The 15,234-nt window shown below is 48.6% G+C and overlaps 2 gene segments (V, D, J or C); both read right to left on the bottom strand.

Annotated features, from left to right (window-relative positions):
* Positions 1-953: 953 nt before the first annotated feature.
* On the bottom strand, positions 954-2,011 carry LOC132248234 (immunoglobulin kappa variable 4-1-like). The segment is given in 2 exon segments: positions 954-1,519; positions 1,963-2,011. Coding segments are annotated over 2 exon segments (615 nt in total).
* Positions 2,012-13,029: 11,018 nt separating this feature from the next.
* Positions 13,030-13,903, bottom strand: LOC132243284 (immunoglobulin kappa variable 3D-11-like). The segment is given in 2 exon segments: positions 13,030-13,400; positions 13,855-13,903. Coding segments are annotated over 2 exon segments (420 nt in total).
* Between the last annotated feature and the right edge of the window lie 1,331 nt (positions 13,904-15,234).

Here is a 15,234-nt window from a genome sequence, read left to right as displayed (position 1 = left end):
ATGGAAATCTGAGAAGCAACCTCCTGTGACTGTATCTCCCTGTGTCCAAGCAGGGGGTGAAGATACCACATGGTGTACAGCTCCATCGACTCCCTTACAAGCCAGCTTGCTCCTGGATGACAAACTTGTGTGTGTGTGTGTGTGTGTGTGTGTGTGTGATGGTTTTAAATTTTCCCCAGGATTTCATTCCCTCTCTGCAGATGTCCAGTCCATGCTCAATACAACCATCCATCCCACTGAAGCCCCCAAATGAAAAGGACATCAGGGATGCATGTGCCCTGTGATTGTGTCCAGGTGTTTTATGCTGAAAGTGATGAGAGGGGGATGAGTGGGGGTAGGACGGAAATCGTACAGTGAAGAAGCCCAGAGCAGCGGCCAATTCCTTCAGGATGAAGCAATATACTCTCTTGGTCTCTCAGTCCCTGCCTTCCCGTCTTCTTTTCCTCCCAGACCTGAATGACTGGGTGTAAAAGAAGAAATACTGTGAGGAACACAAGTACTTGTGCTCTTGCAAATGCAGTCAGCCTTCTGTAGGAAACTGCAGGGTGAGAGATGTGGAGACCAGCCCCAGGGAATGGAAAAGGGGGACATGGATTACGCTACTCCTAGTACAGCTTCCTAGGCTCCTCTCTGAGGTTGGAAAAGGTTCTGCTTCTTCCCCTCCCACAGTGTGCATGCCCCTATGCCTTCTTGCATTCCTTAGTGGCATTCACTGCACCTGCCGTGTTGGGTGAGGCGAGCATCGTGGACTTTTCTGTTGCTGCCTCTGCAGCCGTCCCAGCCGAGAGCCAGGCCTCCCTGCAGCAGTGCTGACTGTGAAGCCCCTGGGCTGGCCCTGCCTGCTCTCACTCTGATGGGGGCCTACTGTGTTTGTGGCATGGGGAGGAACAGCGATCGCTTGGTTTCCAGGAAGAAAATAAATGTTATGTTGGAAGGAAATGTCAGCTTCTGTTTCAGGTGGGGTGAAATCTCTGAGATATGGAGGAAACTCCCTTGGACTGCATGCCTGGGATGATCTGTCCACCAGGCTGGGCAGCAGGGGCAGCGTGGTGGTGTCTGTGGGTCAGACAGTGACGTGTTTGTGTCCTGGGAAACCCCGGAGCTGGGACTGAGTGTAGCAGTTGTTCAATCAAGTGAGTCTTCAGGAAGCAGCTGTGGTGCTGAGCTGGGCAGCCCGGGGAGGTTTTTGTATGGGTTTGTATCACTGTGTGAGGATCACTGCGGTACTGGTGACAGTAATAATCTCCAGCATCTTCAGCTTCAACACTGCTGATGGTGAGAGTGAAATCAGTGCCAGAGCCACTGCCGCTGAACCGGGCTGGGACTCCCGACTGCCGTGTGGAACCATCATAGATGAGGAGCTTTGGAGCTTGTCCAGGTTTCTGCTGGTACCAGGCTAAGTACTGATAACTACTATCAGCAAGACTGGAGCTGGCTTTGCACTTGATGGTCACTCGATCTCCTGCAGACACCACCAGGGACTCTGGGGTCTGAGTCACCACAATCTGCCCAGAGGAACCTAGATGTAAAAACAAAAGTTGAAGTAACATAGTGTCTCCATCAAGTTAAGTAATCACTGCAACTAGACAACACGGATGCTTTGCAATGTTCCTTGTGTGCCTCCTTACAGAATTAAGTTATGTTTGTCTCCTGGATGAAATGCAGTCGTTCAGCCAGGACTGCTTATTTCCTTCTAGTCCTTTTTTACTGCTCATTTAGAGTTATAGCCTCAGCGCTTGGACATCCACATAAAAAAACAAACAAACTTCTGTTCACTCCAGTGGGCTTTGGACGCTGGTCATAGGGATACAGTAAGTCTTTTGACTCCATGGCAGTTCCTCCTTCTTAATGGAGTCCATTTCTCTAAGCATTTTTAAGCACCCAATAAACCCATTCCTAGCACTGTTCATTTCTGTAAAAAGGATGGTTTTACTATAATGAAGCTCCCAGTTTGCTGCTTACCCTGGACCCAGAGCACCACGAGGCAGAGCAGAGGAGCCAGTGATGCCATCTTGGTATGTGTGCCTGGCCTGCACCGATCACCAGTCTGGACCAAGTGCCCTGGAGCACTTATACTGGCTCCGAGCATGAGGAGGGCGTTGACTGGGTGTAAAACATGCAAATTTGTCTCAGAGATGATTTGCAAGTGATCTAAAAATCAGCTGTGAAAGGCAGGTGGTGTTGAAGGGGGAGACACAGCAGGTTCCCGAAGCTGCTTCGCTTCATGTTGAGCTGGTGTTTGTCATAAGTGGGTGGGAAGAGGGTTGGTAACGCATGCGTATTTTGGTTCCAGCTTGTTAAATTCATACCGGAGAAGTCCTGCTGGACACACAGTCACTGCTGTGATCTCCCTGGGCTAGAGCAGCCACAGAGGAAATTACTTCCTCACTCTGCTCCTTTTCCTCACCTTAGAAAACTTGTTTAACATAAAGAAAAGAGCAAGGTCCCGAACTTTGCCTTTCTAGAGGATTGTCCAGCCACATTAAGCATTTCGAACCAGGAAGACATGTTGATAGCATATTGTATTTTTTATTTTGTTTCTAATGAAGATCATATGCCATGCTATTTCTCCTGGCACACAGGGTTTTAGAGCATCTTTTTCCATGATTTTGCTGGAAATCGTAAATGCTTTGCTCCTCTGAATGAAAGGGCAGATGGTAATTACCCACAACAGGTTTTATTCCAGCCCAGAGGAAAAAAGTCCCAAATCATACTACTAACTCCCAAGTCCAGTAAGTAATCCATGATATATTGGCATGATACAATTTCCCAGTCAAGTTAACATGAACCCATATCCTGAGCAGTGCTAACTTTGCTCTGTCTATGAGGCCTGTGAGAGGAAGGGGATGGGAAACAGTTATACCAGGCTCCCAAGCTTGCCCCCTCCAAATTTATGTGTTTTACCTGTTTTAATATTCGGTAAACTGTAGCGAGTAAAATGGTTATTACTCGTAACGTGCGTAGAAATAAAGTAGAGCTGTGAGCTCTCAAAATTTATCTCAAAATATATGGATTCAGCTTAGACTTCTAATGGATTCCCTCTATTTCCTGCTTCCCAATGGGGAGGTGGGGAGACTCCCTTACCAGGATGCACCAGCTCCCCCCATTCCTCTTCCAGGCCTGGCCTGCCCACCCCACCGGGAACAAATGAAAAGAAATCCATAACTGTCCTTGCAAAGGTTGTCCAACAGAGCCTGCATCTCCAGCCATCGGTTAGTTGGTGTTGATATAACAGTCAGTGCTTTGTAGATCTGAGTTCTTGGCTGCCTGCTACGACTAAATGTCCTGTAATGTGGCTGGAAGGAGAAGGGTTTTTGCGTTGATGTAGCCTGGAAGAAAGATTTCTCCTCCCCCGCTACCTAGCGCAGGTGAGTGAAACGAGCCATTTGTGTAGAAGGCAATGTCAAAAACTATAACCTTTTTTCCTTCTCTTGAATTCAGGGCAGAGTAAGAATTTTAATTTGCACTAATGGAAATGGAAGTTGGGGATTAGGAACAACTTCATCATGCTGCGGGTGGTTAAGTGTTGGAGCAGCTTGCCTGGAGGGGTTGTAGCCTCTCCATCCTTGGGGAGGTGTTAAGAGCAGGTTAGAGAAACACTTGGTTTAGACAGGGATGATCATGTCTTGAGTCAGAGGACTTGGGGAAATGACATCCTGGGGGCCTCGTTAATATGTGCTGGTGCTCAGCATGGTCCTCTTAGTCCTTTCAGGTGCCTGGCTGGTGGGTCTTGCTCTTACACTGTGGGTCAAACTGACTGTCAGGTCTGGGGTGAGGGAGGAACATTGCTCCCGTCAGGATTGTGGGGTTTTTTTTCCGTCCCTGGTAGTGAGGTAAGAGCCAGTTCCCTGGCTCACATGTGAGCAGTCTCAGTGATGGTGCATGCACATGGCCCAAACACCGCCTCTGGATGCTGTGTAGGACACTGTTGTGGTTAGTGATCTGGATAATGTAGTAGCACTGTATAACATTGTGCAGCTCCTCCCAAGCAAAGAAGGGGCCTGAAAAACCTGAACTATTGAGTGTCCCATGTAATTAATGGCAAATTATGTGACAATTTTTTTTTGCCCTGTGTGCTCAGACACAGCCCGAGCCAGTAGAGAAAAGGCTTGTATCTCCCTTTAGACTGAATGCAGCCCTTCCCAGTACCAATCTAAGGGAAGCAGATGTGCACAAATAGCTAAATATGAATTAATAGTGGTCATTGGCATTGGCCCTGACAGTAATGATTTCCATCACCTCCAGTCTTAGCACCATTAATTCTGGGACAAGCATCTCTGCATCCCCCACAGCTGACTGTCCCAGCTCAGGCTGGGGCTGCAGTGTAATAAATGGACTCTGCGTGCCAGTTCAGGAGCTTCTCCTGGGATTTGGTTGTCTCTGCAGCACCCCAGTGACTCCTACCAAGGCATTTGGGACTACCTGCAGGAGCATACAACCCATCTTGGTCTTGTGAGGAGTACAGGAGAAGGAGACAGGTGTCTCATAGGTTGTATCTAATGTACTCCTATGGATTTGCCGATTCAGAGATTTGGCCATAGACTAAACAGGTAACTGAGAGCTGCCTCTAGCTGTTGGGGTTAGGGGAGGGAAGGAGCATGGGGGAGGGAGGGATTGGGGCTGGGGCTGGGACAAGCTGCCCAGCCGGGATGGGGGGCACATTACTTGAGAAGCGGGGTGGGGGGGGTGATGCGGGAGATGCGGACGTAGCAGTGCTGGGAGCGGGGGCTCAGCCTGCTGCCGTATGCCCAGCCAAGGTGGGGGGCGGGGCGGGCGGGATGCGGGTGCAGCCCGCTCCAGGCAGAAGGGGGAAAGCAGCAGCAGGGCATAGGGCATAGCCCCTGTTTCCAGTACTGCTGTGCCCGCATCCCATGCTTGCCATGCTGGCTGAGGGCTTGTGGCAGAGGTCCCTCGCGCAGCACGGGGCAGTGGGTATTGCCTCCTCACCCCGTTTGGCACCCATGTGGCAGCTTTTGCATTACATGGGCTTGGCAGGATGCCATGTGCTGCCTGGGAGCTGGGGTGCCTCCATGTGTCAGCTAGAGCCCAGCACCAATCAGCCCCAGTGGCTCAAGCTCCCAGACAGTATGCAGCACCCTGCCAAGCCAATGTGATGTGACAACTGCCATGTGGGTGCCAGGCAGGGGTGAGGGGTGGGGTGATTCCCACTGCCACACACTGCACCACACTGAATGGAGGGGCTCTGCCACAAGTGCCCAGAGGCCCTGTCACTGCTGCTGCAGCCGGTGAGTGCAGGGCTATTTTTTTTTTTTAAGTGCTGGGCTAGGCTGGGGCTGGGAGGGGGCTGGTGCCAGGCAGGTCCTCCATGGGGGATTCTCCCGTGGTTCCCCCACCTGGGGAGAGGCAGGCATAGGCACAATCAGAGGAGCCGTGGGAGAACCTGAAGCCACCTGGCTGTGCCTGCCTCTCCCTGACTGATCTGAATCTCTCCGAATCAGCGCCAAATCTTCTGAAGCTGATCTGGCTGAATTGATTTAGGACAGTGATCCGTATCTCTGAATCGAATCGTTGTCCTTCGAATCAGCTGAATCTGAATTGAATCCTTCCCTATTCACACAGGTCAACTGGCCAGCATTTTTACTGTGCAGGGTAAGAGTGTGCACAATGGCCGTACACTGGGAAACAATGGGACTGACATAGTGCCTGACTTATAATTATACTAATTTCATGCATCCATTTCTAGGGTTTTTGAAATAATAAGATGAGGAGGGATGTTTATGACCATCTAGCCCAGTGGTTCTCAACATTTTTTGGCCCAGGACCCATCTGTAAACATTGATGGCCACTCCTGACTCAGTGCCCCTCATTCCTGGCCCACTGCCTCCCACTTCCAGGACCCAGCCTCCCAGTGTGTGGGTTGGGAGGTTTGTGAAGGATATGGGGGGTCCTGAGCAGCCCCTCACAGGCTGGAACTCTGCCAGCCTGCAAGGGAAAAGCCACAGTTCCCCATGTGTTTCTTTTAAAGGAGAATCCATGTTTAAAGATTGTCCATGACCCTTTCATATATTCTTGTGACTCACTTTTGAGTTGTGACGTAAGGGTTGAGAAATGCTGATCGAGCTTCACTTCTTACATAACACAGGCCATGGGATTTTTCCCAGTAACTCCTGAGTTCCTGCAGTCCAGAGAACATAACTATCACCCTCTCCCACATTGTCATGAAAACTCCCTCATTATACTACAGATGTCTCCACCCCCTTACCCATCTGGGGCACCCGCTCACTGCACTGTTGACTGGAGCATAGTGGGATGATGGGAGAGCTCTGACTCTCCAAGTGAGTGTGCAAGGAAGGGCACAACACATGGAGAGTAACAGCTCCACAGAGGAAATGACTGTTCAGAGAGTGAACTGAGCAGTGTTGGCTCATTTCCTTATGGGTCCGTCCCTGTGAGAAATGAATGATGATAGTGGTGACAAAATAATGTTCCCCATTTTTGAGCTGTCCAGTGCTGAGCACAGGAAGAAAAATGGAGCCTTTGTGATTTCTCATTGCTCAGGGGAAAAAAAAATCAGTTAATTATAGTTACTGTAATTAATTTCGGCAGAGCTTGCCATCTCAGTGTCTGCTGCATATGCTCAGGCCTTTGATGTATAAGGATGGCTATTTTCTATGGAAAGATTTAAATAACGCATATTAAATTCACTAGACTTGGCTCTGTTCTCAGTTTACTGATTCTTCTTCTCATGTCTGTACACCACATTTGATCATTTTGTTACATGTGCTTGTGCTTGTTTATTGAACTTTGTTGGATCTTTCATTGTACATGTGCCTTCAACCAGCTGGTAATGTGGCAGGTCTTGCATCACTTGAGGCTCTGTGCCAGTTACAGGTGGTTGAAACAGTGATCTGGCCCCACCTCTTCATTAGTTCCTTGGAGCATCTGACTTCCGTGTAGAGGCAGCTGAGACATTGCCACCTTTGCCATGGTTCATCAGCCCCTGGCAGTAAGGATTCAGCCACGGGAATGTCCGTTTTTTCCCGGTTAGATATTTTTTTCAGACTCTCGTTCTACATCTGTAGTCACATCTCCTTGTGTGTAGCATTGAGAGGTTGGATGCTGGTCCTGCATGACTTCAGTCTTGTGTGCTGCAGAATAGTCAGACAGCAAGTGTCTCACATCTTTAGTTTGTCTCGATCCTTGTATCCTGCTGGCCACTGCTCTTCTGATGTCAGGCGGAGCAATGCTAGCTAGCAGGTACCCACTGCTTAGGCTGGTAGGCTTCGAACATCCTGAGATGCATCAGCAGCTATCGTTCAGGATGAGCTCAAGGCACTTAGCATGCATGGCTCTCTCTCATACAGGGCATGCATGCTCAGCAGAGGAGAAGCCGAAAGCCAGAGCAGTGGTTTGGATGGTTGAGGAGTTAGCTCCCCATTTCGATTTGGCAAACTTCTACAGGATGTAATTCAGAGAGCTCACCTTTGGTTTTGTCTTCATGATGTGGTCTTCTTATGAAAGTATTCAATTGAGGGTAACTCCAAGGTAAGCTGGGTTTCAACAGTGGGATCCCGGACCATGTGATGCTGAGCTGGCAGTTGGCCTCATGGTTTTTCAGATGGAAGGCATCTACGTACATTTTCACTGGGTTGGTGCGTGATTGGTTTTCAATGTAGTATGAAGTTAGGCCAGTTAGTGCCTTGCTTCGGGATTTTTCAACATGGTCAATGCCAGTGTTTGGGCTGTTATGTTAGGTCACCTGCATAGATGACCCATTTTATTTTCAAAACGATTGGTCAGTCATCTGTATAGATGTTGTATAACAGTGGTGCAAGTACGCTTCCTTGGGGGAGGCCATTGATTTGATGAATATTGTTGAAGTGAGATCCGCATGACTCCCTGTGACAGTTACTTGTATCCTGTAGAGGATTTGCTTAGTTAGTATTTGTGTAATTTTAAACCGTGCACAGTGTTTTCTATTTTTGTGCTTCCTCTCTTCATGGTGTGCAGCCGGAATTGCCAAGGCTCCAGGTAATAAGCTACAGGCTGCCATCTCTTGGACATAGTGTAGAAGTTCATCATTAAATGGCTGGGTGTGATAGTCTAACACTAAGGTTAACCACCTTTCCAAACATGTCCCTTGTCTAACATGTGTTTAAATGATACGCTAATTAAAATGTGGGAGTTCATTTATTAATTTCCTTGATCTATACCTGACATTCTAGCTATAAAAATATGGCCCATATCAGGTCAGGTCACGTTCGCCTGCTACTGTGGTTTACAATAGATGGTACCCCTTCCGACTGTTAATCCCGAATGTTGGGTGGCAGTTAAATAACTTGGCAACTTCTAGGGTGCCAATGGCTTCAGGCACAAGAGAAGCTTAGAGGGGAGGTGGTACTAGCCTTACCCCTGGCAGAGGAAATATCAGCAAAAGGTTGTGCAGGTGAGGTTCACTCCATGATAGAGTAGACTGGGCTGTTTACTCCAGTCATCTGGGACCTCTCATGATCACCATGAGTTTTCAAAGGTGATGGCCAGTGGCTCTTGGTTCATAAGGAAAAAAAAAATCTCAGCCATATGCATGCCCAAATGTAGTCTTTATTTCACCACTGTCTCAGACCTCAGAAACAGGTTTTTGTATGGGTCTGTATCAGAGAGCAATTATAGCTGTGTTGGCAATAATAATCTCCAGCAGCTTCAACAATTCTGGTGGTGAGTGAGCGTATTGTCAGTGCTAGGCTTGCTGCCACTGAACCAGTTGGAGACTCCAGTGAAGAGTTGGAAGCCTAATAGATAGGAAGTTTAGGAGCTTGTCTGGGTTTCTGGTGGTACCAGTGTAAGTAGATATAACAGCCTGGGATGGCTGAGCTGGCTTTGCACTCGATGGTGACTGTGTCTCTTGGAGTTACCACCCAGGGATCTGGAATCCGAGCCATCAAAACTCACACACTAGAACCTGAATTTCCAAAGAGACTATAAGTTAATACACATACATATGAAGGCAGTGAAATTAGTTGATCCTGATCCTGTTCAATATTCCCATGTGTGTCTTTACATCATTGCTATAGCAATCTCACTCTGCAGCAGTGATATTAGTCCTGAGCTTGGGATGGCCTTTCATGCTAACTCCTATCTCTACAGTACATCTTTTTATGTTTTTTCCCCCTTCGTGTTGGTTGAAATGAGAGAGGTTTTGCTCTTATTAGTGTAAATCTCTGAAGAGCTATTGCTAATAAAGTTATTTAATGTTTATGTGCCCACAACACCCCATGCAATTGAGCTCAGTCTTGCCAGATGCTGTACAAAAACTCAATGTCCCAAAGATATTATAAAATAAGTGGGATTTTTGTAGACTGTGGCTAAACCTTTTTGGTACAAATCTAACCTTGGATCCAGAGCACCAGAAGCCAGAAGAGCTGAGCCTGCAAGATCATCTTGATACAGCTCCCTGGCTTGACGCTGATCAACAGATTGGAGCAAGTGCAGCAGAGCATTTATCATCATAGAATCATAGAAGTCGGGTTGGACGGGACCTTGTAGATCTTCAAGTCCAACCCCTGCCTGGGCAGGAGGGAAACTGGACTCAAGTGACCCCAGCCAGGTAGGCATCGAGCTGCTTCTTAAAGACCCCCAGAGTAGGAGCCAGCACCACTGCCTTTGGAAGCTGGTTTCAGATCCTAGCCGCCCTAACTGTGAAGTAGTTCCTACAGATGTCTAATCTGTACCTACTCTCCAACAACTTGTGGCCATTATTCCTTGTTATCCCGGGGGGTGCTAGGGGAAACAAAGTCTCCCCCAAACCCTTCTGGTCCCCCCTAGTGAGTTTATAGATGGTCACCAGGTCCCCCCTCAGCCTTCTCTTGTGAAGGCTGAACAGGTTCAGGTCCCGTAGCCTCTCATTGTAGGGTCTGCCCTGGTGTCCCCAGATCATGCGGGTGGCCCTCCTCTGGACCTCTCAATGTTGTCCACATCCCTCTTGAAGTGGGGTGCCCAGAACTGGACACAGTACTCCAGCTGTGGCCTGACCAGTGTCACGTAGAGGGGGAGGATCACTTCCTTGGCCCTACTTGAGATGCACCTGTGGATGCACGATAAGGTCTGGTTAGCCCTGCCAACTGTGGCCTCGCATTGTCGGCCCATGTTCATCTTGGAGTCAATGATGACTCCGAGATCCCTTTCTGTCTCCGTGCTCTCAAGAAGGCAGTTTCCCATCTTATAAGTGTGCTGCCGGTTACTACTGCCCAAGTGCAGCACCCTGCACTTGTCAGTGTTGAAACACATCCTGTTTTTGTTAGCCCACCCCTGCAACCTATCCAGGTCTTTCTGCAGTCTTTCCCTCCCTACTACCGTGCCCACCTCACCCCAAATTTTGGTATCATCAGCAAATTGAACAGGTTGCTTTTCACCCCATTGTCCAAATCACTGATTGCCAATTTATATTGGCTCACGGCAATCTGGAGAATGTCAGAAGTGAAATATGCAGAATGGGCTAATATAAATATTCACACCTGGTCTTTAAATATGTATAAAAAAGAAAGTGAAGGCCACCTCTTGGTTTAATTCACTCTGGATGCAGAGCCTTAGCAGCCAAATGAAGTGAGGCTGAGAGAGGCTTTTGAGCCTCTGGATGTGTCTGAGCTGTCCATTGCTGATTAGTGAGCCCTACAAGGTTCTTTGGGTAAATCCAGTATCTTGTATTAGACCAACTCAAATGAGATCAAATTAGAGCAGTAAGCCATGAACATAACAGTGCTTAGCAGCAGGAAGCAATCAGTCGTTCTGAGCATTGAAAAGTCTTGTTCCACCCCGTGTGCTGCAGAGACACAGGCCTTAGATGGAGACAGATTCTACTATGGATGGACACGTCGACTCCCATTGAAGTCTGTGGACTTGACTGGTCTCAGTTATACTGGTTAATCAGTTACTCTTGTGTCGGTGAAACCAGAGTTCAGCCTAATCCAAGTGCTTTACTTGTGCTGAAGCAGAACAGTGTTCACAGAAGAGCCTAGGAACCCGTCACATTCACAGCTTGCTCTTACAGCTGGGCAGCAGCCTCTTCTGATTTATTCTTCAGGCTACATGTCTGATTAATTGTATATTTTGCATCCCCTGTCAAATTCACAGAAACCAATTGCATCAGCCTCCAAAACTTCTGGGAGGCTGGCTGCTGAGCTGTTGCACTTCTCAGAAGAAGCTACGTTCAGATTTGCACAATGTGTTTAATGCTCTGTTGAGCAGGTTTGAAATAATAGATCAGGTATCAAATAAAGAGAACAATCTCCACTCCTCAAAACCAAGGCAGATTAGTCAGCAGTCCTGATTCTTGCTCACATGTGACACAGGCAGAGATGGAAACACACGATAGTAAAGAGCAGCATGGGCATGGGAAACAGTTCTCCTGAAGTGATTAGGCAGTCCACTGAAAGAGCAGACCAGAGACATGAATTTTGATGTTTTTCAAAGAATAACAACTGGGTGATGGGGTCTCTTGGAGGAGAAAAACACATCCGTACAAGAGCAACCCAGGCTGTTCCTGTAGCACTGCAGCTGACTGACAGCCTCACAGGTGGTTGCAAGACCCAGTCCAGTTAATGCAGGTAGAACGGAGCCTGCAGCGTTTGGACCTATTTCTCTATGATGCTTGGTGGCATTTTGTTGCTGCAAGTCGGAGAGTCGGGGAAGGCATGCACCTTTCTGTCACAACCCAAAGTTGTGATTTTTTGTTTGTGTGTGCTTTGGCACCGCTAAATTATTTCCTGCCAATTTGTCGCTTTCTTTGCACGGTAGAGCTCTCTGCTGCAAGAGAGAGCTCTGGTGCAACGGGGGATTTCCCGCCGAATTGTAGCTTCTTTGCAGGGTGCATCTCTTTCTTGCATTGTAGTGATACACGTTGTAAAGAAGTTCCCGCCATTTGTATTAGGATTTACACCGCGTTATTGGCCCATTCCTAATATAGGCACACGTGGCGGCTAGCGATTGGCTTGCTAGCCGTACATAAGGCTTGGGTAGCTTCCGCCCAAGCCGGAGGAGGGAGGACGAGAAAGATTCTGTGTGAAGATCTCCAAGCGCTGCGGCCCCTCGCGGACCCGGCGCGCCTCCCCTAAGCAGGCAAGAGAGGCAATAGAACCGAGTCTACGGAGCTTTCGCTTCTCGCCTCTCCCCGTCGCCGAGCGCAATCCTAGACGTATCCCTTTCCTGTAACTTCGGACCCGCGCAGCCTAAGTGACTCCGGGGAAACTTTCCGAACCCAACCGAACCGGACCCGCGGAGCCTGAACAACTCCGTGGGAGCAATCGATTTGTCAGAGTCCTCCAACGAGGGTTCAAGCGGGAGCTGTGCCTGGAAACCTGTCCAGCCTACACCGATACCATCTTTGGGTGTAAGTAAACAATCTTTTCAATCAACCATTACGCCTCCGTAACTAATTCTAACTCGCGTGCGCTAAACCGCCCCGCGTTTCTCTCCTGCCCCGCGTGCCCGGGCTGCTGGCCACAGCCCGTGTGCACCGAAGATGGGTCCGGTTCAACCCCGGTTCGCCCCCGGCTAGCCCATGGCGGCCAGAATGGGATCAGAATCACCGCCGCACATGGCGACGAGGGCGGGATCGGGGCCCGGCCTGCACACTTTCAACAGGAAATGTGTCTGCTGAGGACTCTCCCATGATGCCTTTTGTGGGCTCCACTGGATTTTCTTGGCGTATAGAATCAACCCTGCTGATTCGTGACTTAGATGGTTACTAAGCCGCAGCCACTGAGCTAGTCTGAAGTGCAGGTAGACTCACTGCGAAGGAGAAGCGGAGGAGCTTGTCCTGCCTTGCTGTTGGTAGCAGACTGCTTGTTCTAAGACATGCTGTGGTTGATAACAGCTGCCCTGTCCCTACTGCACTCCCTCCTCCACCGTGGGGGTCTTGGTCTACCCCCACCCAAAGCCTGTACAGCTGGGCTGGTATCTCCCGCAGGCTGAGCCACAGAGGCAGTGTGACGGTATCTGTGTCTCAGACAGTGATGTCTGTGGAAACCCCTGAGCTGGTCGTGAGTGTAGCAGTTGTGTCGATCACATGTCTCTTCAGGAAGCAGTTCTGGTGCTGAGCTCGCAGCATGGCAGGTTTTTGTATGGGATTGTATCCCTGTGTGAAGTGTGGGTCTGGTGACAATAATAATCTCCGGCATCTTCAGCTTCAACACTGCTGATGGTGAGAGTGAAATCAGTGCCAGGGCCACTGCCGCTGAACCGGGCTGGCACCTCTGACTCCTGTGTGGAAGCACGATAGATGAGGAGCTTTGGAGCTTGTCCAGGTTTCTGTTGGTACCAGCCTAAGCGCTGATAGCTACTATCAGAAAGGCTGGAGCTGGCTTTGCACTTGATGGTCACTCGATCTCCTGGAGACACCGCCAGGGACTCTGGGGTCTGAGTCAGCACAATCTCCCCGGAGGAACCTAGAATTAGAAAAAAAACAAATACCTTCCCTCCCCAAATTAACGTAGTGCCTCTAGCATCCAAGTAACCAGTCTGAGTAGACAATCTGGATGCTCTAGCAATGTTCCTTGTGTGCATTATTAAAAAATTAAGTGAGTTTGTCTCCTGGCTGAAATGCTAACATGCAGCCTTAAGTGCTTCTTTCCTTGCAGCCCTTTCTTCATTGCTCATCTAGGTTACAGCCTCAGCCCCTAGAAATCCCCAGAAATACTTCTGGTCACTCCAATGGGCTTTGCATCTTAGTATTAGGGATTTAGTAAGTCATTTGTCTTGGTTGCAGTCCCTACCTGCCAAGGCAAAGCATTTCTTGGAGGATTTTAACGCATCAGAGAAACAATTCCTTCGGCTATTTCCTTCTGGAAAAAGGATGGTTTTGCTATACTGATGCAACTTCCCTCTGCGTTTGCTGCTTACCTTGGACCCAGAGCACCACGAGGCAGAGCAGGGGAGGCAGTGATGCCATCTTGGTACGTGTGCCTGGCCTGCACCGATCACCAGTCTGGACCAAGTGCCCTGGAGCACTTATACTGGCGCCGAGCATCAGGAGGCCATTGACGGAGTGAAAACATACAAATTTGGCTCAGAGATGATTTACAAGTTATCTAAAAATCAGCTGTGAAAGGCACGTGGTGTTGAAGGGGGCAGACACCGCGGGTTCACGGGAGCCCCTTCACTTTGTGCTGAGCTGATATTTGTCACAAGTGGGTGGGAAGAGGGTTGTGAACTCGTACTTGTTTGGGTGTCAATGTGTTTAATTCCTATTAGACATGTCCTGCTGGACACAATGTCACTAGGGTGATGTTCCTGTGTTAGGGGAGCCATAGGGGAAGTGACTTCCTCACTCCTTGTTCTTTTTCTTCAACTTAGAAATCTTGCATAACGTAAAGAAAAGAGGAAGTTCCTGAACTTGGCCCTTCTAGAGGATTTTCCAGCCATACTGAGCATTTTTCACCTGGAAGACCCTTTCATTGCATATGGTCTTTTTATTTGTGTGTTGTTTTGATTTTCCCACAAACCATCTCCCAGGTGAAAAAGCAAGGCAAATGGGGCTGCCATGTTAGATCATCTTTTTCAATGATTTAGCTGGGAGTCATGAATGCTCTGAATAAAGGGGCAAGCGGTGATGAACCACAGCATTTTTGTTCCAGGCCAGGGGGAAGGAGTCGTGAATCATACAAGTAATGCCAAGTCTAGTAGCTAATCCATGATGATTTGGAATGAAACAATTTCCCAGGCACCACAACTGTACGGGACACAATATAAATACCAACCCCTTCCACATTGTCATGAAAACTCCCTGATTATACTAGAGATTTCTCCACCCTCTTACCCATCTGGAGCACCTGCTCACTGGGAACTGCACCGTTGACTGGAGCATAGTGGGCTGATGAGAGATCTCTGACTCTCCAAGTGAGTGTGCAAGAAGGACACGACACAGGTAGTGTAACAGCTCCACAAAGGAAAAGACTGTTCAGAAAGTGAACTGAGCAGTGTGCCCCATTTCCTTATGGTCTGTCCCTGTGAGCAACAGATGATGACAGTGGTGACAGTAATGTTCCCCAGCATCTGAGCTGTGCAGTGTTGAGCACAGAGCAAAATGGAGGCGTTGTGAGTCCTCGATGCACAGGGAAATAAATCAGTCAGTTATGTCAATGCAGATTATGTCATCTCAGCATCTGCTGTATAAGGACTGGTATTTTCTATGGAGAGATTTAAATACTGCACATTACAGTCAGCAGACTTAAGTCTGATCTCAGTTTACTCATTAACATTGTTGAAGTGAGGTCTGCATAA

The sequence above is a fragment of the Alligator mississippiensis genome, chromosome 2 (assembly GCF_030867095.1).
Source record: "Alligator mississippiensis isolate rAllMis1 chromosome 2, rAllMis1, whole genome shotgun sequence".
NCBI lineage: Eukaryota > Metazoa > Chordata > Crocodylia > Alligatoridae > Alligator > Alligator mississippiensis.
Note: the sequence above shows the minus strand (reverse complement) of the source record. Positions and strands in the feature narration are given on the sequence as shown.